This window comes from Pantherophis guttatus, chromosome 4 (assembly GCF_059756535.1).
Source record: "Pantherophis guttatus breed Tessera chromosome 4, ASM5975653v1, whole genome shotgun sequence".
NCBI classification, from domain to species: Eukaryota; Metazoa; Chordata; class Lepidosauria; order Squamata; family Colubridae; genus Pantherophis; species Pantherophis guttatus.
The window spans coordinates 32,743,197-32,769,893 of NC_142066.1; the positions used below are offsets into that span (position 1 = coordinate 32,743,197).

At 36.2% G+C, this 26,697-nt stretch overlaps 1 protein-coding gene across 8 annotated transcripts in view; it reads right to left on the reverse strand.

Moving 5' to 3' along the window:
- The window catches only part of LOC117669169 (uncharacterized), a 46,706-nt gene that overhangs the window by 14,993 nt on the left and 5,016 nt on the right, over window positions 1–26,697 (reverse strand). For all 8 annotated transcript variants that reach the window (XM_087891907.1, XM_087891904.1, XM_060692752.2 and 5 more), the window contains exon 3: window positions 4,501–4,627. In XM_087891907.1, coding sequence (XP_087748033.1) covers window positions 4,501–4,627 — 127 coding nt within the window. The remainder of the gene's footprint in view (window positions 1–4,500; window positions 4,628–26,697) is intronic.

Sequence of the window (26,697 nt, forward strand, 5' to 3'; positions counted from 1 at the left end):
AGAGCAAACTGTTTGGAAACCGGGTAAGTGATTTAACCCAGGCAGGAACAGCACTTAAAAATGGATTTCAAAAAGAGAGCCCCTAGCCTTAAACAGCGGCTACAGACTCTGGGGGCAAGAAGATTTAAAAAGTTATTTTGCTGGAGGAAGAGACCCATCTATGAACTACCCTTATTATTGAATGCCGTGGAATGGCTGTTAGTTGGAAATTGTAAACTTTGAAACTCTTTGTCATTGAAATGGATTACTTTTGGAGAGATAAAGAGGGAAGAGGTGGTAAGCAGAAATTTTTTGAAGCAACCGGGAAAGCTCAGCGGAGAATTACAGCTAAAATGGAGTCATGCCATAGAGAAGTGAAAGTTTAAACCTGTGGATTGCTTTTGAATTAACTCAGACACAATGTATCTTATTACCTAAATTATTATGAAAATAATTAAGGAGCTCTAACTTTGGGGATTTTTAACTTGTTTATTGGTGGTATTAAGGAAAGAAAGAAGAAATAAGAAACAAGACGGAACAATTTAAACTATCTAAGTAGACGTGGCAGAGGAAGCTAAAATGGTTGCCTGTTAAGAAGTGAAAGTGAAAACTGTGGACTGCTTGCTACTTAAAGGAGAAACTTTGACTCTTGCTTTCTCAATTGGATTGTTTTGAAGGAAAACTAAAAAAGTTTGATTTTAGATGTACTTATTTCGTTTTTAGACTACCTATGGATAATTGGAAAGAAGGAATTAACTGGTCAATTAAAACTGTTGACTAAAGGCGAGGCAACAAAAGGAAAGGGCGTAAAAACGGAAGAGGACATGACAATATCACATAGGCAACAAAAAAGAACTAAACTCTTTAGTCTTTATAACTTTACTGATATTGGAATTGAAAAGAAGGGGGAAAAAATTTGGGTATCAAGATGGAAAATATTACAGTCTGATTAAAATGGATGTAAATGTTTTTTATGCAATTGATGTTTAAATAATATAAGGAGATTTCCTCTTCCTTCTTTTACTCTCTTTTTTACTTTTTCTCTTTTTTTAAAATTTATTTTATTATTCTTTCATTTTATTCCTCTCTTCCTTTTTTCTGTTCCTTTGTGGAATTCTTTTTTTTAATCCTTTTCGCCATATCTTTATCTTTTATTTTTTTTATTTTTTTATTCTTTATTATTCCCTTTTCCCTTTCTCTTTCCTTTTTTACTTTTCATTACTATTATTAAGAGAAGTGATTTTTAAGGTGGGAAAAATCTGATTTTAGAGAAACTATAAGAAATATAAAGAGTATGAATGAATTTTTGATTATTAATAAGAATTATTGACAGATTTAATGATTACAGAAATTTGCTTTTCTAAAGGGTCTAAAATATTGTTTTTTACAGAAAATAAGAATTTTTTTTTACAGAAAATAAGAAAATGTTAATGAAGCCTTTAACAAGAATTGTTTATAGATTTTATTTGGCTGTTCACCACCCTGAGTCCTTCGGGAGTAGGGCGGTATACAAATTCAATAAATAAATAAATAAATAAAATTTTAAATTATTTTCAAAGCGAGAAATGTTATTATAGAAAAACTACAAGAAATTTGAAGACTATGAAAGAACCTTTTAAGTATTAATAAGAGCATTATGGTTATAGAAAATTGATTTTAAAGTGGATTACAATGTTGTTGTTGGGGTTTTTATTATTTTTTTGTTTTTCTCTTTAAAATAAATAAGAGAATGGGAACAAATTTTTTTTTGGAATATTAATAAGATTTTCTTATAGATTTTACAATTATGGTAAATTGTTATTGATCAGATGATTAAAGTTAAATTGTGAATTAGTTACATATAAGGTTAGGAGTGGCGGAAAGCATCCCTGGAGAATAGATGATTAGGCTGGTAACCAGCCCAAAATAAACTTAGGAGGAGCGGAGGAGATAAATGCTGGAGAGCAGTTAGAGCCAAACTGTGAACCAGTTAAATATGAGGTAAGGAGTGGAGGAAAGCACCACTGGAAAACAGCTAATTATGCTGTGAACTAGCCAAAAATAAACTTAGAAGGAGTGGAGGAGATAAATGTTGGAGAACAGTTAAAGCCAAACTGTGAACCAGTTAAATATAGGGTAAGGAGTGGAGGAAAGCACCACTGGAAAACAGTTAATTAAGCTGTAAACCAGCCAAAAATAAACCTAGGAGGAGTGGAGGAGACAATGCTGGGACCAGTTAAAATAAACTGTGAACCAGTTAAATATAAGGTAAGGAATGGAGGAAAGCACCACTGGAAAACAGCTGAAAAGACGTTATCCAGATAAAAATAAAACTAGGAGGAGTGAAGGAGAAAATGTTGGAAAGCAGTTAAAACCAAACTGTGATTCAGCCAACAAATAAGGTTAGGAGTGGAGGAACATCGCTGGAAACCAGTTAATTAAGCTGCAATGTAGCCAAAATAAAATTAGGAGTGAAGGAGATATCTTTGAAGAATAGTTACTGATTTTGAAATGTTTTTTTAAGAGAGGAATAAAATATTATGTGTTGATTATTAGATGTGATTTAAAAGAAACTGACTTGATTTGGGTCTTTGAAGTAAGGAGAATATATGAAATACTGATTGTTAAAATGATAAATGAATATTATAAAGAGCTGTTTAGATTTGAAGTTTAAGATTTAGGGTGATTACATAATAGAACGTTAAATGTTAGAATAAGATGTTAGATTGAATGACAAAAATTGGGTTTAGATTTTTTTCTTTTTTTTTTCTTTTTTTTTAAAGATGTTAATTGATGAAATTTGGAATTTATACTTATTTTACACCGGACCAAACCTTTGCTCTAAAAAGATGTTTTATGTTTTATGTGAAAAATAAATTTTAAAATTTTTTTTAAAAAATGTATAGGAATAAATGTAAATATCTGTAAGAGACATATGACACAGTACTGTTAAAGAATGTTTATTGTTATGTAAATTGAAAAGAAAAAGAAAAAGAAAATTGCAGGAATATAATTGGTTTGCTATGTGCATACCATAGACCTCACAAATCACCTATTTTCCTGTCCTTGTCTTGATATGCATTTATCATAGTTTAATCCCCAACCAACTTTCAATTCTGCTTTATTAATTCTATTGTTCATACAAAACAGTTTATTATACTTGAGAAGGATGTCTATGGATATTCTCAGTCATCCAGGTCAGGGTTGTCTCGAAGGTGCTTTTTAAAAAGGCAACTAGACTATGTTTTTTTTTCCTTTGAGGAAGATGATGTTTAGCTTCTTATCCAAGCAGCTTCATCAGTTTTGGTTGGATTTGGGGGTGGGGGGGGTGCGGGAAGGATTAGTTCTGACAAATGTTGGGCAGAGGTGCAGAAGGATTGTATTTCTTTGCAGTCATCTGATCATTAGCACTTGGTGTGGAATCTTTTTGGAACTGCAGAAAGGATTGCATTGTAGAGAGGAGATAGACGGTGTCGTATCCCTTCCCCTCTGTTGAGGGAGAGCGGTTCAATTCACACATAGCCTATTACCCCTCTTTCAAACCAATGGTCCTCTCTATTCAGAATGTGGACTTCCCAAAGTAGAGACCATCTATGATAGAATTGAACAGCGCTCTCTCAACAGAGGAAGAGGGATACCACACCATCTATCTCCTGCCTACAACACAGTTCTTTCGGCAGTTCCAAGAAGATTCCACACCCATTTGCACTCTGATTCAGATGACCTTGAGGGCACAGATAAACCCCAAGCGGCCTCAACAGCTCTCAGAGAAAGCACTAACCACCAGATTATTGAAAAGAAATACAATCCTTCCATTCCTACCAAATTTCCAGTCAGAACTAATTCTTTCATTTCTCCCTGCCCGCCCAATCGTCCAGCCAGAATTGATGAAGTTTCTTGGGTGAGAAATGAAACGTCGTGTTCTTCCTCAAAGGAAAAAAAGAGTCCACTTGCCTTTTGAAAATGCACCTCTGAGATTTAAGGAAGATATCACAGAAGACTATGATTTTGTCATATAAGAAGAAAAAGAACAGAATTTAAGGCTCATTGCTTTGACAGGTCTTCAAAACAATGACTATGAATGATGGCATCTGGAGGACACTGGATTGGAGAAGCTAATAGCAATAGCACTTAGACTTGTATACCGCTTCATAATGCTTTTACAGCCCTCTCCAGTGGTCTAGAGTCAGCATATTGCTCCCCACAATCTGAATCCTCATTTTAACCTTGGAAGGATGGAAGGCTGAGTCAACCTTGAGCCTGGTGAGATTTGAACTGCCGAATTTCAGGCAGCTGCCAAGCAGCAGAAGTAGCCTGCAGTACTTCACTCTAACCACTGCGCCACCATGGCTCTTAAATTGAGCTATTCTTAAAAATATACTTAGTCATCTGTTAGGATTTATATTACTGTATAGATTTTAGGTCCTAGCTGTTTACCATTTTATATAATCCTTGCACGGTGGGAATGCATACATCAATAATAATGCATTTAGAGAAAGAAGCAATTCAAAGCACTAAGTAGGTGGATTGATAGATCCTTACCAAGCAAACATATGTCTCCATCAACCTGCTGTCCAGTTTCCATGCATATATCTCCATGCTCAGTATCTGAAAGGACTTGGTCTTCATTAGGAAATGTCACCACTACCTCCTCAAATAAGTCAAAATCCTGAAGATTCATCAAAGAGGCACAATTAAAAAAACTAAAGTTACTAAACTAAGCACGCTTAGAAAAATAAAAATAAACATTTCCTCTCTGAAAAAGAAAATAAAAGGTGTTAAAAATTTGGATGCAGCGCTCCTAGAGGGTCTCTATTTCCTATACAGACCTGGTTGTTTGTCAGGGGGTTGGGGGAATATTTACATTTTATTTTAAAATTCCGTATTCCTGGGTGGGTTTAAGTAGATAGTAGTTGGCCATCTGCAAAGGATACTGTAGTAGATTCCTGTACTGAACAAGAGTTGGATTAGATGTTCTCCAAGATGCCTACCAACTTACCTTCTAGGAAACTAGGGAGGATTTTTTAAATAACCCACCTCACAAGGTTGTTGTTCTAAGAAAAAGAAGAAGCATTACTGTATGCATGCCAGCTTGAGTTGTTCAAAGTAAGTGAGGAATATCAACATAATCATAATTGGTGATAGAATAGAAGGTGACAAACAGGGAGAAAGCAGAACTACTTAACTCGTTTTTTGCAACTGTCTTTATACAAAGGGAAAAAACAATCCAACCTATCAAAAACAGCACCACAAAAACAGATTAGGAACAGAAGTTAAAATAGGGAACAAAATGGTAAGTGAGCATCTGTCTACCCTAGACAAGTTCAAATCACCAGGACCAGATGGATTACACCCCAAGGTTCTGAAGGAACTGGCAGATGAGATCTCAGAACCACTGAACTATATCTTTCAAAGATCCTGGAGCACTGGGGAACTGCCAGAGGACTGGAAAAGAACTGATATAGTTCCCATCTTCAAAAAACAGGGGGGGGGGTACTGTTTTAGGCTCAGTACTCTTCAATATATTCATCAATGATTAGGACGAGGGGAACTCATCAAATTTGCCGATGACATCAAGTTAGCAGGAATAGCCAACACTCCAGAAGATAGGCTTAAGATACAGAAGGATCTTGAGAGACTTGAACATTGGGTGCTATCTAACAAAATGAAATTCAATGGTGAAAAAAGTTAGGTAAGAAAAACAAAATGCACAACAGGTACAGTATATGTGGTACCTTGCTCAATTGTAGTAACTGTGAGAGGGATCTTGGAGTCCTAGTGGACAACCATTTAAATATGAGTCAGCAGTGTACAGCAGCAGCTGCCAAAAAAGCCAACACAGTTCTAGGCTGAATAAACAGAGGAATAGAATCAAGATCACATGAAGTGTTAATACCACTTTAAAATGCCTTGGTAAGAGGAGGAGGAGCTGATGTTGCGACGGAATGGTTGGAGGATTCCTGGGCTCCAGGATCGCCGCTGAAACCCTCACTGCTGGACGGTCCTTTTTGGACCTCACTGTCTTATTTTGACTGTGATAGTGGAAGGCACATCCTGATGATCCCAGGGACACCGCAAAGTCCCTGGTTGATCCGGGAGAAGCCTTTTTTCTAGCAGCAGGGTGGCAGCCATTGTAGCTGCTGAAGTTGGGACAGCTCAGGAAGTGACAGCTCAGGAAGTGACAGTGAGTCCATGCGGTGAGAGACTTTCAATTCAAATCAATATAAAGAACACCCTGAGGTTGAAGTGGTAATTAAATTGGAGATAAAAGGAAATTAAGCGGCGAAATTAAACTGGAGTTATTTTTTATTCTCAAACCATCTACATTGGTGGAGCTTTAAATTTTTGTTTTGTTTTTGACCGGGACTGGATTGAAAAGGATTGACAGAACTGAGAGTTTAACATTTGTAAGCCTTTGTGCCTTTTATTTAAAATATTTTCTTCTTGGGATTTAACTTTTCTTTTTCCTTTTTTGAAGATTGTTTTAATTTTTCATTTGCCATTTTAGTGACAAAGAACTTTCTATATTATATTAGCGGGGAAGATAGGAGTGTGTGAAATACTGCCATCTACTGGACAGGAAACTTTGTTATTCTTTTTTATTTAAGTAGCAAGTTGAAACAATTGTATTACATTGTTGCTACAACTCAAGGACTCTGAACTTTCTTGCTAATAAGATTGTTGGAAGCACATCTGAGAAACTATCAGTACTGGAACTATCTGTATTGTTTACTCAGGTGCTCTTCAGGGAACTATCAGGAGTCTGAGGCAGAATGAGAGAGATTTGTTAATGCTTAGGCAGAAGTACTGCAGAAGAAATTGAAATCTTTTTCTATTTTCTATTACTTTTTTTTTTGTTCCTGTTAAGTGATAACTCTCTGTACGCTTCCCCTGCTTAAATATTTCTGATGGATTTTCTTTTCTTTGTTCATATATAACCGAGTTGGATTAAGGTGTACAAGTGCCTGAAGATTGATTTTCGATTTTTTTTTAAGGGTTGGCTTTTTGGCCTTCCTTTTTTTCCCCACTTTTTAATTTGACTTTCCTTTAGCTTATTTTTATTGACACTGGGATTAATTCAAGATTTTTTTTCTTTCTTCAAAGTGGATTAGGGTTTTGAAGAACTTGAAGAATTGTTTATTTTTCCTTTTTCCCTCTTTTTTTTCACATCCTTTACTTTTTTGGCTTTTTCTTTTCTTTTTTTTTTTGTTTCGGCCTTTGGTGACTACTGGACAGAATGAGTAGAAAAGTAGTGACAGTTGGATCCTCCTCAACTATGCCCTCCTTGTTGCCTTCTGGAGGACAACAATCAATTCAGACAATGCTTCAGCAGGAGAAGGATAAAGAAAATGAGAGAAAGATACAATATTACAGATGATTCTTCAAACAGCCCAGAGGATAGAACAACAATTCAAGACAGATGAAAAAGTGGCGAATATACAGCAAATGATGTTGAAATATGAAGAGAGATTGCAAAAGCTTGAGAAAAATGAGGAGCAAAAGGAGGAAAAAATTAAAGATATAGATAATAGATGGGTAAAAGTTGAACGTGACAGGAGTGGACTAATTGGATGGGAGATGGACAGATCAGAATTTTATCTCAGATTTCAAAATGTAGAAGAAGAGAAAGGAGAGAATTTGGCAGAAATAATGATAAGAATGTTGGCTGAAGCATTAGAAATTACCAAGGAGATGATGATGGATGGCGTGGATGAGATATATCGAGTCTACACTAGGTATGCAATGCAACAAGTTACCACGAGAAGTGCATATAAGATTTACTAAGAAATCAATTAAAGCACAAATAATGCAGACTACCAGAGAAAAAGCATTTAAGTATAAGGAGAAAGAAATTGTGGTTCTGAAGCAAATACCAAGAAAAGTGAGAAAGATGAGGAGAGAATACCAATTTTTGACTAAAATATTACTTCAAAAAGGTGTGAACTACAGATGGCTGGTACCAGAAGGATTAGTGTTAACGTGGCAACTCCAAAGATATAGAATAGATACAATAGACAAAGCAAAAGCATTTTATGCAGAATTTTTCAAAGAGAAGGAAATGGAAATGGAATTCCAAACGACAGTAGTGCCAGTAGAATTTCAAGAAGAGGAACTAGCAATGATTGAAAAAGCAGAAGGCGCAGTAGGAGGGATTGTGGAACACAAAGAACAGCGTGAATTAAGATCAACTAGAGCAGTAAAGCCTGCATATAAAGTATGACTATGGAAGAGAGAAAATTGATTTCAATAAATATAAATGGACTTAATTCAATTGTTAAAAGAAAAGTATTTCACAAATTAGAGAAATTAAAATTTGATATAATTTGCCTACAAGAAGTATGTCAGCTTTGGAAGCCATATTAGGCCGGAAGCTCCAATGCTGCCACCTTCTCATGTGTGGGAAAGTAGGAGAGGGGATTTAGGAGAGGGGGTTAGTAGACATAGCAACATTCTTCCTGTCGGTCAAGGTCAGAGCGATCCAGCATCTGGAGGAGTGGTCAGGGAACTGGATCAGGATGGAACGGATGTTGATTGGAGCATGTGATCGACTGGGTGGAAAAAGTGGATGGTTTTGAAAGCTTTGACTTACTGAAGGAAAACCCGGGCTTTTCAGATTCGGGTTTTCCCAGATGTGCCAGTTTGCCTATTCTAGTAAAGAGAATTTTGGAAAATGCTTGCTTCCGCATCTTTACTTGGAGTTGGGGGGTTTTCTGAAACACTGACAAAGTACATATTAAAAAGCAACATGAACAGTTTTGGGTACATTCAAAATTAGGGAAAATCTTCACATCATTTCCAGAATGTAAAAAAAGAGGAGTGGTTTTATACATTAGAAATGCAATACCAGCCCACCTATGGTGGGAAAGAGGCAAACCCTCAGCACATTTTATGAAACATCATTTGAGAGGAGTCCTGATTGAGAGTTGGATGGAAATTAGGAAAACATATTATAATAAGGTACCACTCTGGGTTTCACCTGTGGAAGCTGTGATCTATCTGATTCTGTAAAAAATTGACCTACAAAGAAATATTAGATAGGAATGGGAAGTTAAAAACAAAATTGTCACTTCAGGAACAAGGAGTGAACCTAGACTGGTGGATGTACATGTAAATTAGTAGTAAGTATATGAAAGATAGACAGAGACTTGGGATTAGCCGAGAGGTGCAGATTCTAGATAGGATACTATTGGGGGTGGATGAAAAGGTGTTATCTAGATGCTATAAATTCTTTATGGCTATGGAGGTAGGTAAGGAAGGTGCGAAGACTTCAGTTCATGCTTGGGAGAAGAATCTAGGTTATTCAATAGAGCCTGAGAGGTGGAACGAAATCTGGACTAAGAATATTAAATTAACCCGGTCAATAGGATATAAAGAAAATATATATAAAATGGCATATCGATGGCATTTACTGCCGGCTAGACTCGCCAAAATGTTCCCTGGAACACCCTCAGTCTGTTGGAAATGTGGTGTTAAAGAAGGCACATATTTCCACCAATGGTGGACCTGTAGAGAGGCAATGAAATTTTGGAAGAATATTCAGAAGTGGCTTAATGAGATGTTGGAGCAGCGTATACAATTGCATCCTGAGGTATTTTTATTAGGGATAAGACCCGAAAATGTTAATAGAACAAAATGGTACCTGCTGCTACATATAACAACAGCTGCAAGATTGGCATGGGCCCCAATACTGGAAGATGGATGTTAGCCCACCCAAACAAGTAATAATTCAGAAAATAATGAATTGTGCGGAATCAGATTGGCTTATTATGAGACTGAAAGGACGAGGGGACAAAGATTACTATATATCTTCAAGTCAATGGTATAATTGGATGTCAAATCGAGCTGCAAATAGAGGTATCTGATAAGCATGTCACTTGGTATATGTAATAGACTTTTGTAGGTTACCCTATATATGTAATGGGACAATTTTATTTCCTTCTCGTGTTGTGATGTAGACTGCTATAGATTTAATGTTTGTTGGATGTATAAGATAAAAAAGAAAAAGAAAAAAAAAAGAAATGCAATACCAGCTGAACAAATATATGCAGACGAAGAAGGAAGAATTCTGATGGTGGAGATAACAGATAACATATGAAAGTTCTTTTAGTAGCAATATATGCTCCAAATAATAATCAAAGTGACTTCTATAGAAAATTGCACATGAAAATAATTGAACTGGAATATAATAATATTTGTATGATGGGAGATTTTAATGGTATAGTGGATAAAAATTTGGATTATAAAACACATAAAACAATAAGACATAATAGAAAGATATTACCGAAATCTTTTTTTAAGATGACTGAGGAATTAAACTTAAAAGATGCATGGAAAGATAGAAATGGAAAAAACAGACAATATACTTTTTACTCTGATAGACATTCATCTTGGTTTAAATTAGATATGATATGGACAACAATGGAATTGACTTTGAATATAGAACAAATTGAGATAGAAGCAAACATTTGGGCAGATCATAATCCAGTGACAGTGAAATGGAAAGGACAAATGAGAAGATTTAGATGGACTTTAAATAATACTATATTAAAAGAAAAGGACTTTGTACAGAAAATGGTGAGAATTGGCTCTCTTCTTCAAGGAGAATAGGAAAGAAGATACATCGATGCAAAATCTTTGGGACACAATGAGGGCCTATACTAGAGGTTTGATAATGGACTATACAAGGAAGAAAAATGTTAAGAAAAGACAAACACATAAAATATTGGAAGATGATTATAAGAGAATTGAAAAAGAGCTTCAGAAATGTCCACATAAAAAATACGTTAAAGTGAAAATGGATACAATAAAACACAAAATGGACTTACTGGAGAAAGAAGAATTAGCCCCCAAAATTAGAAGCACTAAACAGAACTACTTTGAGAACGCCAATAAACCAGGAAGATGGTTAGCATATAAATTGAAAAAAGAGAATCAAGAAAAATAATACAATTAATTGATGACCAAGGGCAAAGTAAATTTGGAAATAAAGAAAAGAAAAAAAATTATACAGAATTACTATGGACAATTGTATGAGAAAGAAAAGATAGAGGAGGAAAATGTGACAAGATATCTTCAAAATGCAAATTTACCTCGAATTCCTAAAGATATTGAGGAGATGTTAGAGGGAAACATAACGATGATTGAATTAACTGAAGCAATCAAGAAACAAAAGAACGGGAAGGCACCAGGGCCAAATGGTTTGCCAGCAGAATATTATAGGACATTGCAGGAATCTTTAAGTCTCCCATTTTTAGAAGTTATGAATGAAGTGATGACAAAGAAGGAAATACCCAAGTCATGGACTGAGGCATATATTACATTGATTCCTAAGGAGGATACAGACCCACAATAAATCAAAAACTATAGGCCTATATCCCTGCTAAATTCAGATTATAAAATCTTTGCTTCAATATTGGCAAAAAGACTTAAAAGACACCTAAATAATTTTATACATTCAGATCAAAATGGATTTCTGCCAAAAAGACAAATTAGAGACAACATGAGAATAATTCTGGACACTTTGGAATACTATGAAACCCATCCTGAAAAGCAAATGGCTTTGATATTTTTAGATGCACAGAAAGCAATGGAAATTGGTGATTTATATTGCTTCAAATGGAACAGATGGGCTTTGGCAGAAAATTCATTCAAGGAATAGAAGCTATATATCATAAACAAACGGCAAAAGTAATGATAAATGGAGAATTGACAGACTCTATTGAGATAAAAAAAGGTACAAGACAAGGATGTCCATTGTCCCCTCTGTTGTTCATATTAACATTAGAAGTGCTAAATAGAAATATCAGAGAAAAAAAAAGACAAAGGGAATGAAAATTCAAAAAGAAGAATACAAATTGCAAGCATTCACAGATGACCTGGTCTTTATTCTTGAAGATCTATTAACATCAATAAATACATTGATAGATAAAATTAGAGAGTTTGGGAAAGTAGCTAGTTTGAAAAATCAATAAAGACAAAACGAAGGACTTCCGGTTTGCTTCCTGTCGCCGAAAGACGGTCTCTTTTCGGACTGCCAGCCTAGCTGCCTGTTAGAGCCGCTTCGAACAAGACAAGCGGCTCGGAAATTTCCGAATCCAGAAGGAATCGTGAACAGAGTCGGAGAGAGGCAGGTAGAGCCCCTGTGAGCCCCCAGATAGCACCCCTTCGCTTCTGGGGAGGAAACAGGCGCGGCTCCCTATTTAGCTCTCCGAGACTCCGGACAGCGAGGACAAATCTACATATTGTAGAACAAGGCGGCAGGACCAACCTTCCTATCGAGAACAAAGCGAATCCAAATAAACAGGGTGAAATAAGAACCTGAACTACGAAATTGCAAGTATTTACTAGCCCTGTAATTAACTTTAAAACAAAAGAGTGAAAGTTGCTTGAGAATGGCGCCCGGCTTCAGCGTTAACGAGAGCTGAAAGCGAGAATGGATTTGTACAGCTACTTCAACCAGCTACAAAGTAGCATTGCCTGTAACAAGTGAAAGAAAAGGGATTTTCTTTTAAGACAAGCCTGATTCTGATTCAATTTCATCTTTAATTTGACCAAACCTGGGGGAATTTTTCAGAGGATTCTGTGGTGGAGGAAAGGGAAAAAAGACTTCCTTTTTTGGAAAAGTTAGACTACGTGGCAGCATGGCTTCTAAGCGGACTAAACAGGATGTGAAGGTGGCGGGGGGGATCCCCCACACACAAGCCTCAACAGCAGCCTCCTAGCCAGCAGAGCCGGAAAAAAGAGATTGATCTTGAAAGCCTAAAGGATTTTATTGCTCAGACTTTGATGAGGCAAGAGGAATGTTTGGATGAGAAGTTTAAAAAGTCACAACAGGAAATTAAGCAGGAGATGAAAGAAATTAAAGAGGTGGTACAAGAAAAATATGATAAGGTGACCAAAAAATTAATGACTGTGGTGACTGGATTGTCAGAAGCAATTATTAAAACTGATGAAAAAGTGGAGGAATTTAGACTTGAGGTGGATGTTAAAATTAAGGAGGCTGATTATAAAATTTCTAATGTTGACAATAAAACACAAAGATTGGAAAATGAAATAACAATGATGCAATTCAGGTCTATGGAATTTGCTATAAGGCTTAGAGGCTTAAAAGAGAATGATAGGGAAGATTTGAGAAAGATCTGTGCTGATGCACTAGCTGTGTTGTTAAAGATCAGTTCTGAAGAGATTTTTTGCAAAATGGACAAGGTGTACAGAGTGAATTCCTAGGTGGCCAGACAAAGACAATTGCCTAGAGATGTGGTGATATATTTTACAGATAGAAAAATAAGAAATGATATTCTGCAAAAGTCCTTTGTCTCTGCTGTGCAAGTGGATGGAAAAGAAATTGGAGTTTATAAAGAATTGCCACCTAAGATGTTAAAAGATAGGAAGGATTTTGAATTTCTAGTGAATGAATTAAAAAAACAACAAATCCCATTTAGGTGGGATGCTCCAACTGGCATAATTTTGAGGTTTAAAGGAGAAAGATATCGATTAAATACTCTTGAAAAGGCAGAAGAATTTTATTCTAATTTTTTCAAAGCGAGTTCACCATCCCCACGTACATCTTCTGTGTTGGAGACAAAGGAGAGTGACAAGGAGAGGCAATTTCAGCAAGAGATCGATGAGCAGTCTAAGCAGTTGGAATTGGAGGCAATGGAAATGCAGGGAGCTACAGGAGGATTTCTGGATGCACCCTTGATAGATCTTCCCTCAGAAATTGTAACTGAACCACCTAAGACTACAAGACAAGTAGCCTTGGACCTAGCCCGGATGTGTGAAGCCAAAGATCAGCACATAACTCGAGCAGTCGCTAAGCAAATTAAAGAAAAGCAACAACAAGAAAGGGCCAAGCCACAGCAAGGCAAGAAAGGAGTTAAGGGCAATATACAAGAATGTGAAGCCATGGGAGGAGCAAGGCCGAAGACTACCAATTTGGACAGCCTTCAGCATATGTTCTTATCACTTCGAGAAGATTCAAATGACAACTAAGTTTTTATCTTGGAATGTGAACGGATTAAATTCACCACAGAAAAGGAAGAAATTATTTAATTACTTGAGACAATTTAACAACGATATTATTTGCTTACAAGAAACTCACATTCGAATACAAGACCAAAAATACTTGATAAACTCAAGATTAGGAACACAATTTATAGCCTCGAACTTGGAAAAAAAGAATGGTGTAGTGATTTATATAAATAAAAGACTGGCAGCTAAAATTGTAGAAGCAGATGACTGTAACAGGTTTATAGCAGTTGAACTCTACACAGCAAATGGTTCAACTCTGGTGATTGGAATTTATGCCCCTAATCAACAGCAAGAAAATTTTTACAAAACTTTGCATTCCAAAATATTGCAATGGGATTATAGATCTATTATAATTATGGAGATTGGAATGGAGTAATTGACTCCAAAATAGATAAAAAGAGCTTGGCAAAGTCAAGGATTAGATTACCACAGACTTTTTTTTGATATGAAAGAAGATTTGGAGTTAAAAGATATTTGGAGAATACATAACCCAAAAGATTTGGACTTTACTTTCTTTTCAGATAGACACAGATCCTTCTCTAGGATTGACTTTATTTTATTATCATCTGATTTACTTGTAAAAACGAAAAGAACAAAGATTTTTCCAAGGACTTTAACTGACCATAGCCCGGTATGGATAGAAATTGAGATGGGAAAGAGCGAGAGAAGATCATGGAGAGTAAATGAAAATTTGTTTAGATAGGAAAAGAATATAACAGAACTTAAAAAGCAAATGAAAGAATTTTTTGAAATGAACTTGAACAAGGTACCCCTATTGAAATTTTGTGGGATGCGAGTAAGGCATATATGAGAGGGGTACTCATCCATATGAACTCTAAACACAAATTAAATCAACAAAAGAAAAGATCTGAAATGGAAGCAGAAATAAAGAATAAAGAACAGATACTTATAAAAAATCCAACAGACGAAAGAATACGAGGAGCTATAAAATTGCTGAAAGATCAATTTCAAATGCTTATGGCAGAACAAACAGCAACAAATTTACAATTTGCAAAACATAACACATTTTGTAACGCTAACAAACTGGGCAGATGGTTGGCTTATACATTAAGGAAGAGGCAGAGTACATGGGTCATTGATAGTATTGATATTGGAGGGAAGGAAATTTTTCAACAAAAACTAATCAAAGAAGTTTTTTTAGACTATTATACCAAATTATATGCTAAAGATGATATACAGAATGGACTTATAGAGAAATATTTAGAAAAAAGAAGAGTTACAAAAATTTCTAGTCAACAAAAGGAGAGAATGAATTATCCTATAACTGCTGAGGAGATTATTGCCACAATTAAACAATTAAAAACAGCTAAAGCACCAGGTTTAACTGTGGTATATTACAAAACTTTACAAGCAGAAATGATTGAACATCTTAAAGATCTGTTTTGTAGTATACAACAAGGGGGTAAAATACCCCCATCATGGAAAACAGCTTATATTTCATTGATACCGAAAGAGCAAGTAGGTCCTAAAAAACCTGAGAATTTTAGACCAATATCTCTTCTGAATAATGATTATAAAATATTTGCAAAAGTATTAGCCAACAGGTTGATGCCAGTTATTCAAGAGGCGGTTCATTATGATCAAACGGGATTTATAGAAGGCAGATATATGAAGGATAATGTAAGGCAAATTATAGATTTATTGGAATATCTTGAGAAGAATAAACAGATCCCTGCAGTGCTGGTTTTCTTGGATGCGGAGAAGGCCTTTGATAGAGTGGATTGGAACTTTCTATTAAAGACTTTAAGAAAGATGGACTTTGGGGACCAATTTATACAGGCGGTTTCAGCAATTTATCAAGAACAAATGGCACAAATTATTATTAATGAAAGTTTGACAACAAATTTTAGTATTGAAAAAGGAACAAGACAAGGTTGTCCGTTATCCCCATTGTTATTTATTTTAACATTAGAAGTCTTGTTGAACACAATACGGGACTCGAATACCTTGAAGGGAATAGTGATAAGGCAAGAGGATTACAGAATAAGGGCATTTGCAGACGATCTGGTTGTTACCCTAACACAGCCGATGGAATCAATAATCCAGATGAAAGACATTATAGAACAATATGGTATGGTATCAGGATTTAGATTGAACCAGAAAAAAACTAAGATGATAGTCAAAAATATGACACAAGATTGAAAACAGGAACTTGAAAGCAAGGCAGGCTTTGAGATAGTACCAAAGGTTAAATATCTAGGAGTTCAGGTTGCAGAATCAAACATAAAACTGTTTCAAAATAATTATGAGGTGTTGTGGTGAGAGGTACAAAAAGACATGGAGACTTGGAAAAAACTGCAGCTGTCTTTACTTGGAAGAATAGCAGCAGTTAAGATGAACGTTTTGCCAAGATTTCTTTTTTTGTTCCAAATGATTCCAGTGCTTAAAAGTGATAAACAACTGAGAGAATGGCAAAGTGGAGTGAATAAGTTTGTATGGAATGAGAAAAAACTGAGAGTTAAGTTGAAAATTATGCAAGATGTCCCAGAAAGGGGAGGTCTTAAACTTCCAAACCTACAATTATACTATGAAGCAGCAGCTTTGACGCAAGCGATTGGTTTGGAAGGAAAAAGACTGGAATACTGAATATAGAAAGTTATGATCTTGAATTTGATTGGCATGCATACTTATTTTATGAGAATAAAGTGGATAAAGTATTTAAAAGCCACATACTTAGAAATTCCCTGATGAGAGTTTGGAAGAAGCACCAACTCAAATGGGATTATAAAATACCACTATGGCTGGATCTTGGTCATATCTTGTGGAATACAAATATAATGTCACTCGGGGGGGGGGGGTTATACAAAGAAGTTCTTTTTACAGATGCGGGCAGATGGCAACTGAAGACATTAGAAACGCTGTTGGAAGAAGGGATTAATTTAACTAGGCTACAGTATAATCAGCTTCAACTGAGATGGAAAGAGGACCAAAAAACTGGTATAATGATGTATGAAGAAGAATTGGTTAGACATATAAGAGAAAGGTCCAATGCATATTAAAAGGGTTTATAATGTTTTGCTAGAAAGGGATTCAGAAACTGAATTGGTTAAAGATTGTATGATAAAGTGGGCACAAAATTTTGCAGAACCAGTGATGTTGGAAACATGGGAAAAAATATGGGTTCAGAATGTTAAATTTACAGAATCGCAGAATTTGAGGGAAAACTTTTATAAAATGTTTTATAGGTGGCATTTAGATCCTAAGAAGTTATCGTGTATGTATCCTAATGTTCAACCAAAATGCTGGAGATGTGATTGTTTAGATGCTACATATTATCATATTTGGTGGACATGCAAGAAAGCGAAGGCTTTTTGGATAAAAATCTGGTGGGTGATGCAAAATGTTTTAAAGAAAAAAAATCAATTTTCTCCACAATTGTTTCTACTGGGTATAGTTAAGGGTTTTTCAGTGGGTGAAACAAAATTGATATTGTATATGGTAACAGCAGCAAGATTGTTGATAGGTCAGTATTGGAAAAATGAAGCTATGCCCACTATTGAAGAATGGACTTTGAAGATGGCTAATTTTGCAGAGATGGCGAAGATTTCAGCATATCTAAAAGATCGGACTCAAGAGACTTATGTATGGGAGTGGAAAAAGTGGATAGATTATGTGCAGAATAAATATCAAACTAGGAAATATCAGATAGCTTTTAACTGAATGTATTATATAGAGATAGAATAATTGAATTTTATGAAGATTTGAATAATATACAGGGGGTGGAGGGGTTCAAGTTTTATAAAATGTGACTTTGATTTGGATCATATCTTGTGGAAGTCCTGGGGGGGAGGGGGGGTTAGGGAGGGCTAGGGGGGTTAGGGAGGGTTAGGGGGAGGAAACTGGGGTGAAAATGTAATTGTAAAACTTTTCAATAAAAAAAAAAAGACAAAACGAAGATTTTGACTAAAAATATGTTGGTAAAGCAAAAAGAAGAATTGGCGGATATATCAAAGATGCAGGTTACAAATAAAGTTAAATATTTAGGGATATATTTGACAGCAAGATGTAGCACGCTTAAAGAAAATAATTATAATAAACTTAAACAACAGATAGGGACAGATTTGGCGAAATGGGAAAACTTGCAGCTTTCTTTGATCGGAAGGATATCAACTATTAAGATAAATATTTTGCATAGAATTTTATATTTGTTCCAGACAATTCCAATTAGATTGGGGAAATACTTTTTTGAAGAATTGAATAAAATGGTGTTAAAATATATTTGGCAGGAAAAGAAGGCGAGAATAAAATTAAAGTTGTTACAAGATGCTAGAATGAGAGGAGGTTTACCTAATTGGGAACTTTACTATCAAGTGACAAGTTTGATGTGGATTAAAGAATGGATAACATTAAGAAATATTAGATTATTGAATTTAGAAGGTCATGATTTGTGGCATGCTTTTTTATGGTATAAAGGAACAAAAATACAGGAGTATTTTAGAAGACATCATATGCATGAGGCTTTGTTATTAAATTGGGAGAAGACTAAAAAATCTTCATTTTTTAATCGCATTGTAAACCGCCCTGAGTCTCCGGAGAAGGGCGGCATATAAATCAAATAAAAAACAACAACATTATTTGAAAATTCCAGTCTGGGTATCGATTGAAGCATTTTCATATTCAGTAGTATTTAGAAGGGAACAAATTGTTAGATATAGTGAATTAATGGATGAAAACGGTGAACTTAAATTGAAGCAAGAACTGGAAGAACAAGGTTTTAAGATGGATTGGTTTTCTTATTTGCAAATACGTTCTAGATATGAAGATTTTAAACAAGGAGGTTTTTATAATGTTATGACCAATTTAGATATGATCTTAACGGGTTCTGATGACTATGTAATTAAAAAATTATATGGTTATTTATTAGAGGTAAAACTGGAAGAAGTTAAAGAAACAATGATAGCATGGGGGAAAAATTTTGGTTATGGGATTGATTTAGAGAAATGGCATAAATTGTGGTTGCAAAATTACAAAATGACAATGTCTACAGCATATAAGGAGAATTTGTATAAGATGTTTTATAGGTGGAATCTACCCCGGACGAGAATAACCAGAATGTTCAAGAACAAATTGGAGAAATGTTGGAAATGTCACCAGACTCCAGGATCATATCATCATATGAGGTGGACATGTGCAGAAGTTAAAAGATATTGGACCAAGATCCACACATGGTTGGAAAAAATGACAAAGAAACATATTGACTTTAAACCAGAGATATTTTTATTAAGGATTTTACCAGAAATGTATAATAGAGAACTGAGATATTTAATTGTGAATGTTTTAACAGCGGCTAGAATTGTATTTGCTAAAAATTGGAAAGGAGAGAAGATACCTACTGATGAAGTTATTAAGAAAATTATGGAATGTGCTGAAATGAGTAAATTGACATTTGAAATTAGAGAACAGGAAGACAAACAATATTATTTGATATGGGATTTGTTTTACCAATGGCTAGATAACAAAGCATGGAGATGAAGTATGAAATATGAAATTAATCTAATGATAAAATATATGAAGTGTTTTCTTATGGGAGTTAAGCCTTTGTTAAATAATTGCTAAATGAGAATAATAATATAAAGGGATATATAAAACTGTCGAATAAGAGAAATTAAATAATTTGTAATTTTGGATATGGGATTATGCACAAAAGAATCTTAACCGATTGACATACTTTCTGAGATTGTATTGATTGATGGTGGTTTTATGTTATGTTTTGTTTTAAATAATTTTTTTTTTCAAAAATAAATGCTTTGGTAAGGCCACACTTGGACTACTGCATCCAGTTTTGGTCGCCACAGTGTAAAAAATATTTTGAGACACTGGAAAGAGTGCAGAGAAGAGCAACAAAGATAATTAGGGGACTGGAGGCTAAACCATGTGAAGAACAGCTGTTATGGCCTGCCATATTTGGACAATGAGGTGGAACTTGGGCCAGCTCTGGAGTCTGGGGAAGGCTCTGATGGATGCTCTGCATTGGACGCAGAGATAGAGCCAGGGCCGTCCAACATTTCCCAGTCACCGGAAATGCAGCTGGCTTTGGAGGCTGAGATAAGTGGGGAGGAAGAATAGCTGGGGCCTGTTCCAGGTGAGCGTATGCACAAAGCCGTTAGGAGAGGAGAACAACTGAGGACAAGGAGTCGACTTGGGAAGCAAGGCACATGTGGACGCTGAATAGCCCCTGCCTGGCTGGGAATAAATAGAAGGAAAGGGGAGTTGTGGTCATAGGAGACAACAGTTCGTAGTTCTGAAGACTTTGGCTCATTGTGTTTCGTGCCACAAAGACTGCTTGCCAGAACTTACTTTGCAGCCTTTCGTCTGGGAGCTCAGGCAAGGAACTGATAAGGTCTATACTGCAGTTAACTCCTTGAAGGACTAATGCCTGGACTTTTCAATGTGTGAATGCAATTAATTCACAAGAGGAAAATAAAGAGGAGTTTTTCGTGACAAGAAGTCTGTTTCTTGTTTCTGCTTAGGGTGGGTCAGAACAGGCTGCAGGAACTGGGTATGTCTAGTTTAATGAAAAGAAGGACTAAGAGTGACATGATAATAGTGTTCCAATCACTCAGGGGCTGCCACAAAGGAGAGGGAGTCAAGTTATTCTCCAAAGCTCCTGAGGGCAGGATAAGAAGCAATGGGTAGAAATTAATCAAGGAGAGAAGAAACCTAGAACTAAGGAGAACTTTTCTGACAGTTAGAACAATTAATCAGTGGAACAACTTGCCTTCAGAAGTTGTGAATGCTCCAACACTGGAAGTTTTTAAGAAGAGATTGGATAACCATTTTTCTGAGGTGGTGTAGGGTTTCCTGCCTAAGCAGCGGGTTGGACTAGACCTCCAAGGTCCCTTCCAACTCTGTTATTCTGTTTTTTCTGTAATATAAATTATCCCCATCTCACAGTATTCTGCTTTTGTTGCTATTCAGAATGTACTTCATTTGCATTTTAGTATCATTCACTGATGACAAGCAAAAGACGTCACAAAGTTTTAAATTTTTAATTTTAACATGGTGGCTCAGTGGCTAAGATGCTGAGCTTGTCGATTGAAAGGTCGGCAGTTCAGTGGTTCGAATCCCTAGTGCCGCGTAACGAGGTGAGCTCCTGTTACTTCTCCCAGCTTCTGCCAACCTAGCAGTTCGAAAGCATGGAAAAAATGCAAATAGAAAAATAGGGACCACCTTTGGTGGGAAGGTAACAGCGTTCCGTGCGCCTTTGGCATTTTGTCATGCCGGCCACATGACCACGGAGATGTCTTCGGACAGCACTGGCTCTTCGGCTTTGAAATGGAGATGAGCACCGCCCCCTAGAGTTGAGAACAACTAGCATATATGTGCGAGGGGAACCTTTACCTTTACCTTATCATTCACTGATGACAAGCAAAAGACATCACAAAGTTTTTAATTCACATTATTCAATGCAGTTTCGGCACATGAAATCTTCTCAGCTGGAGAACCAAAAGCATACATGGTTTTTCTTCTGCTTTTCTGTTGTATTAACTTTTGTTTTTAATATTTTCTCTAAACCAGGAATGTCAAATTCATGATGCCACGTCATCACATGACGTATCATGACTTTTCCCTCCTTTGCTAAACTGGGGGTGGGCATGGCTATCACATGACACATTCAGTCTGAGGGCTGTGAATTTGACACCCCTGCTCTAAACCTTTTCATTAAACTTGGAGCCAATAAGAGCCAACAACAAAAATAAGAGAACCCCACGAATCAGTTCCCATTTGGATTTTTCCACTTCCATTTTCAAACAGGAAAATCAAAATGAAAACCTCTGTGGAAAAAAAGACATTCAGAAGGCAGCATCATTTCCTAGCGATCATATTTTATGCAGTTCTGATAGTTGTAATTGTATGTCCATCCACTGAAAGCCATATTTTCAAATTGGCTTTCAATACCTAAGGGCACTTCTGAGTGTTCCCTCCAACACAGAATCTGCAATGCCTCTATTAAATTAAGTGAAATCTCAGAACACCACAGTCTCCTGAAACTTTTAGCTTTTGACTATAAATTGATAAATAAAAAATATTTTTTTGAGACTTGGTTCAATTGCAGTTATGACTTTTGAGTAACTATTTCTTTCTGTTGATCCTTTTAAGACAAAAGTGCACAACAATCAACTGAGGGCCAAGGCATGCTAAGTTTGTCCTTTTATTGGCATTTTAGGAGCTGAGGCCAAAGCAAAAATTAAATTTCAATCAGTGGAATCAAATTTCAAAATAATCAGTCAAATATAGTTGCGGCTTCCACAAATAATAAAGACCGAAATTCTAGAAATGCTACAAGAATTAAGAGAAACTCCAAAACCGCATGGGTTTTAGAATTCAGGAAAGATAACAGTCTGGGAATGATGGGGGATGCAACCAGTCTGAGGAGGCTGAGATTGTTGTACAGTATGGAAACTACGTTAAACACTTCCTCAATTGCTTCTGGTTTCCATAAAGAAGTTTCAATTAAAAAATCATGAATCATGACTTTCTGCTCCAATGTCACAATTTATATCAATGACAATTTTCTGATTAGAGTTTATATTTCTGCAGAAAGGAGCTCTTAGAAGAAACCTAATTTAACTTCTTAGCAGAAGAACCCTTTGTTTCCAAGCTGCAGGGCTACAGCTTCCAGCATCCTTTGTGTAGTGTTCTGGAAATCTACTGATGCAACCCTCTTTGTGGAAGACCAGCATGACAAAGAGGAAATAAAGAGACAGGGGGAAAGATGTTGAAATGCCTTAATTTAAAGATCCGTAAAGCCTATGAGATTTTAGTGGACAGTTTAGAGATTTGAGGAGCTAAGAAAGAAATGAAAAGAGGTTCAAGACAATTTTGTTCTTAAAAATTATAAGCATGATGATGATTTAGAGCCAGCAGTATCCCTGATGCTTGAGGCAATCTCTAAAAACATCTTGGGGATGGGGGGAAAATGCATAATTTTTCCTGATGAGAGAGGGGAGAATTTTGCCCAAACTCATTCCAGTTGAAGTCCCTTAGCTCTGGCATCCCAACTATTTTTATAATTGCTCAGATGTTAAAGAAGAGGCCTAATTGCCTGTGAAAACTACCGCCTCTGCTTCTTTCTTTCCTCTCTCTGCAGGGACATCCAAGAGTGTAATGTATATCTGATGTGACCCTTTCCTGCACTCTCCTTCTGTGGGGAAAGAAAGGAATTCAGAGCTGTGTGATGTCCTGGCATGTGAACCATTTCAATCTATTACCAAAATGGCAGAGAACATGGCAAATAATAGGGCACTTTTCCGATGGCATTTGCCACTGACAAGACTTGGAGAGATGTACCCGAACAATAGCTCAACATGTTGGAAATGCAAGAAATCCCAAGGAACATATTACCATCTATGGTGGACATGCCTGGCAGCAAAAAAATTTTGGGCAAATATTAAGAAGTGGATGAAACAAATAACAGACCAATAAATAGAAAGAAAACCAAAAACATTCCTATTAGGAATCTTTACAAGACCATATTCCAAGGAAATAAAATATTTGATGCTACACATCTTAACAGCAGCATGAATAGTATATGCAAAAAATTGGAAACAGGAAAGAACTCCAACTGAGGAAGAATTAATAGATAAGATTTTAGAATGTGCTGAGATGGATAAATTAACTAAAGAAATTAAAGAAAAAGAAGAGACAGATTATTATAGAATAAGGAATAAATGGTATAAATGGCTTAAGGCGAGAAATAGAAAATTAGAAGTATAAAATATATACATAACAAATGTATGAAGCGGAATAAAAATGTATTGATATAATAAGAATATAGAAATGTATAACATTAAAGATATAATTAAAATATTTACATAATAATTGTAGAGAAATGTATAAAGTTAAGATTGTTAAAGCTAAAAAAAAAATTTTTAGGGGGAAAGAAAAAAGGACAATGGGGGGGAAAAAAAGAAAAAAAGGAAGAAATGACGATATAGGGGAGGAAAAATAAAATAACAGAAAGAAGACCACGAAGACACAATGCTTAAAAGAGATAAGATATGTATATGTTGTATGTTATATGAATGTCATATACAGTATATGTTATAATAAAATTACAAATTAAAAAAAAATAGGGCACTTTTCCTAGGAAGCTGAGCCTTCTTCAGAACAATAATATTGGCTTCTGTGAAAAAGTTAACAATTCTAAGTTTGATGTATATTGAAAATCAAACTCTGAAAATTTTAAATTTCTCTGAATTTATCAAGTTTGAATGCAAGTAAAAAGATAATTTTTACACTGCTGGAAAGAAATGATCACTATAGCATATCTGCAATCTGGTCTAGTCTATATAGACGAGGAGTAGGCAACCAGCTGCCTTCCGGATCTTATGGACTACAGTTCCCACAATTTTTGCCATTGGCCATGCTGACTAAAGATGACTTGAGATCCAAAATATCTGAAAGTTTCCTTGTCTTCACAATACAGAAGGAGACTTTTGGCGGTTCACTACTTTTGGTAAAAAGTTTTGCATCCAACTTCTCTAAATACAAGGATCAAACAAAAGGTAATGAGAAAATCCTCTGCTAGTAACTTCAGAAAGTTGATGCAACATAAAATAGCTGAAAACTATTAAGCCTACAGTCCTCTAGATACGTGAGTGCTTTGTTTACCATTATGCCAAGGAATATTATTATTTTTATAGTTTGTTGCACGCTACCCAAACGTTTAGGCTGGATTTGGCATTTTTATCCATCTAGTTCTCAAGGATGAGGACATTATTTGTATCCAATCTTATTTTTAAAAATAACTCAAGGTAGTGAACATACCTAATACTCCTTCCTTCTACCACAGTATTTTCCCCACAATAACCAGAGACTGGTCTAAAGTCACCTACTCAATTTTCATGCCAAGAAGGGACTAGAACTCATGGTCTCGTTTCTAGCTTGGTGCCTTAACCATTAAACCGAACTGGCAACCTATCTAAATATCTGCATCCAGTCATATTGCAACTCGCAAACATTTCTAGTTCAAAATGTAGTTTCCAATTTTGCTATAGTGGAGGCAGAAGCACCCATGAGTCATTTTAAATCCAGGATTGCAATTAATACACATTTGAAGGTTAAGACAAAGTTCTAAAGGGCTAAATAGTTCCAGAAATGTCATTTTAATCTCAATATGAAAATCAGGTGCTTCAACCAAGAGAGAGTTTCTTCAGATAGGAATTTCTGATTGGTCTCATCTCCCTGTTTAAGAGATGGGGGGTACTGTGTCCATAACAAACTTTCAAACAAGGACAGACAGAAAGCTAGCGAACCTCCATCAGCAAACCCATCAGCTTGGGCTGATGAAAAGACATGGTGAGTTGTAATTTAGCAGCACTGGGGTGGGGTGATAGTTTCCACACTGCTGGAAACCTCAGATGGGGTTGAGGATCAAGCCAAGACACATTGTGTTTTAAATGTGTTTATAAACACATTTTTATGAAAATAGCAATCTGATCCTGGAGTTATTTCTACCACTGGTTTACATCCCTGTAGGAAATCAGGGAACAGTTTGAAAGAAATAAAAAACTCCAGCTCATTCAGCCATTGCCAGAATTTTTTTCCCTATGCATATTTCCTCCCCGCTTTTTGCACAGGGGCTTGACTGTCTGCTATTATTTCCCCTCCTGCCCAACCTTCCAAGCTCATGGATTAAAAGCAGCAAGAAGTGAGGTGAGCATATGGCATCAGCAGGCCACAATTGGCTAAGGACAGCTGGCATTGCCAATAGATTGCAGTGTGATAGGGCTGCTAAGAAGACAGTGGATTGTAGCATTTCAGATTGCAGATGAGAGATCACCTTTGGTTGCTGCCCATAGATCTGCAAGTAAAACAAGCCAAGGGAGAAGTAAGGACAACCACCTCAAGTACTAACTGTGGTTTGGTGTGGTTGTCTAAAGCTTGCTATAGAACAGTGATGAGGAACCTTTTAGACACAGAGTGCCCAAACTTTACACGCATGCATGCCCAAAATAAAAGATGTGCATGTGCACGTATACACAGACATGCACATGCACAGACATGCATGTGCAGCAGAGATCCGAAGACCAGCTGGCCAGCGGGAGATGGGGCATCCCAACACCGGCAGCGTGACAAGAGATAAGATCTTTTTCTTTCATGAGCTTCTGTTTTGCCATTTGCAGGGAAAAAGAAGCTCACAAAAGAAACACCACGGAGATCTGACCTGGGTGATGGCGCGTGTGCCAGCAGACAGGGCTCCATGTGCCACCTCTGGCATGCATGCTATAGGTTCGCCATCATGGCTATAGGAGGAAATATTTAAAAATGGCATTCATCTTGCTAATTTGGAGGAGCCATAAACCTGCTGAGACCTCCTCAGACTGGAAATTGAAAGAATGAATTATATTTCTTCAATTTTATGGGTGCTTTATTTTATTGCTCTGTGATGTTTTATGGGGCAGTCATTGAGATTTGTATGCTTTGAAAGGTAGTTGGAAGATAGTATCACAAAGTCTTCATGAATAATAATTGCGCAATTGCCACCAGCCAAGTGTGAACATCTTTTGCTCCAAAAGGAAAACATTTTGACTCTCCACCCATTTCATTTACTTCCCATACCTGCTGCAGCTATCCTGTCTCAGGCACTTGTCTATCCCAAAGTCTTCCCCCCAAATAATATAGCCCAGTAATGGTGAAGCTTTTAGATACCAAGTGCCCAAAGTGCGCGGGCATGCCCAAACT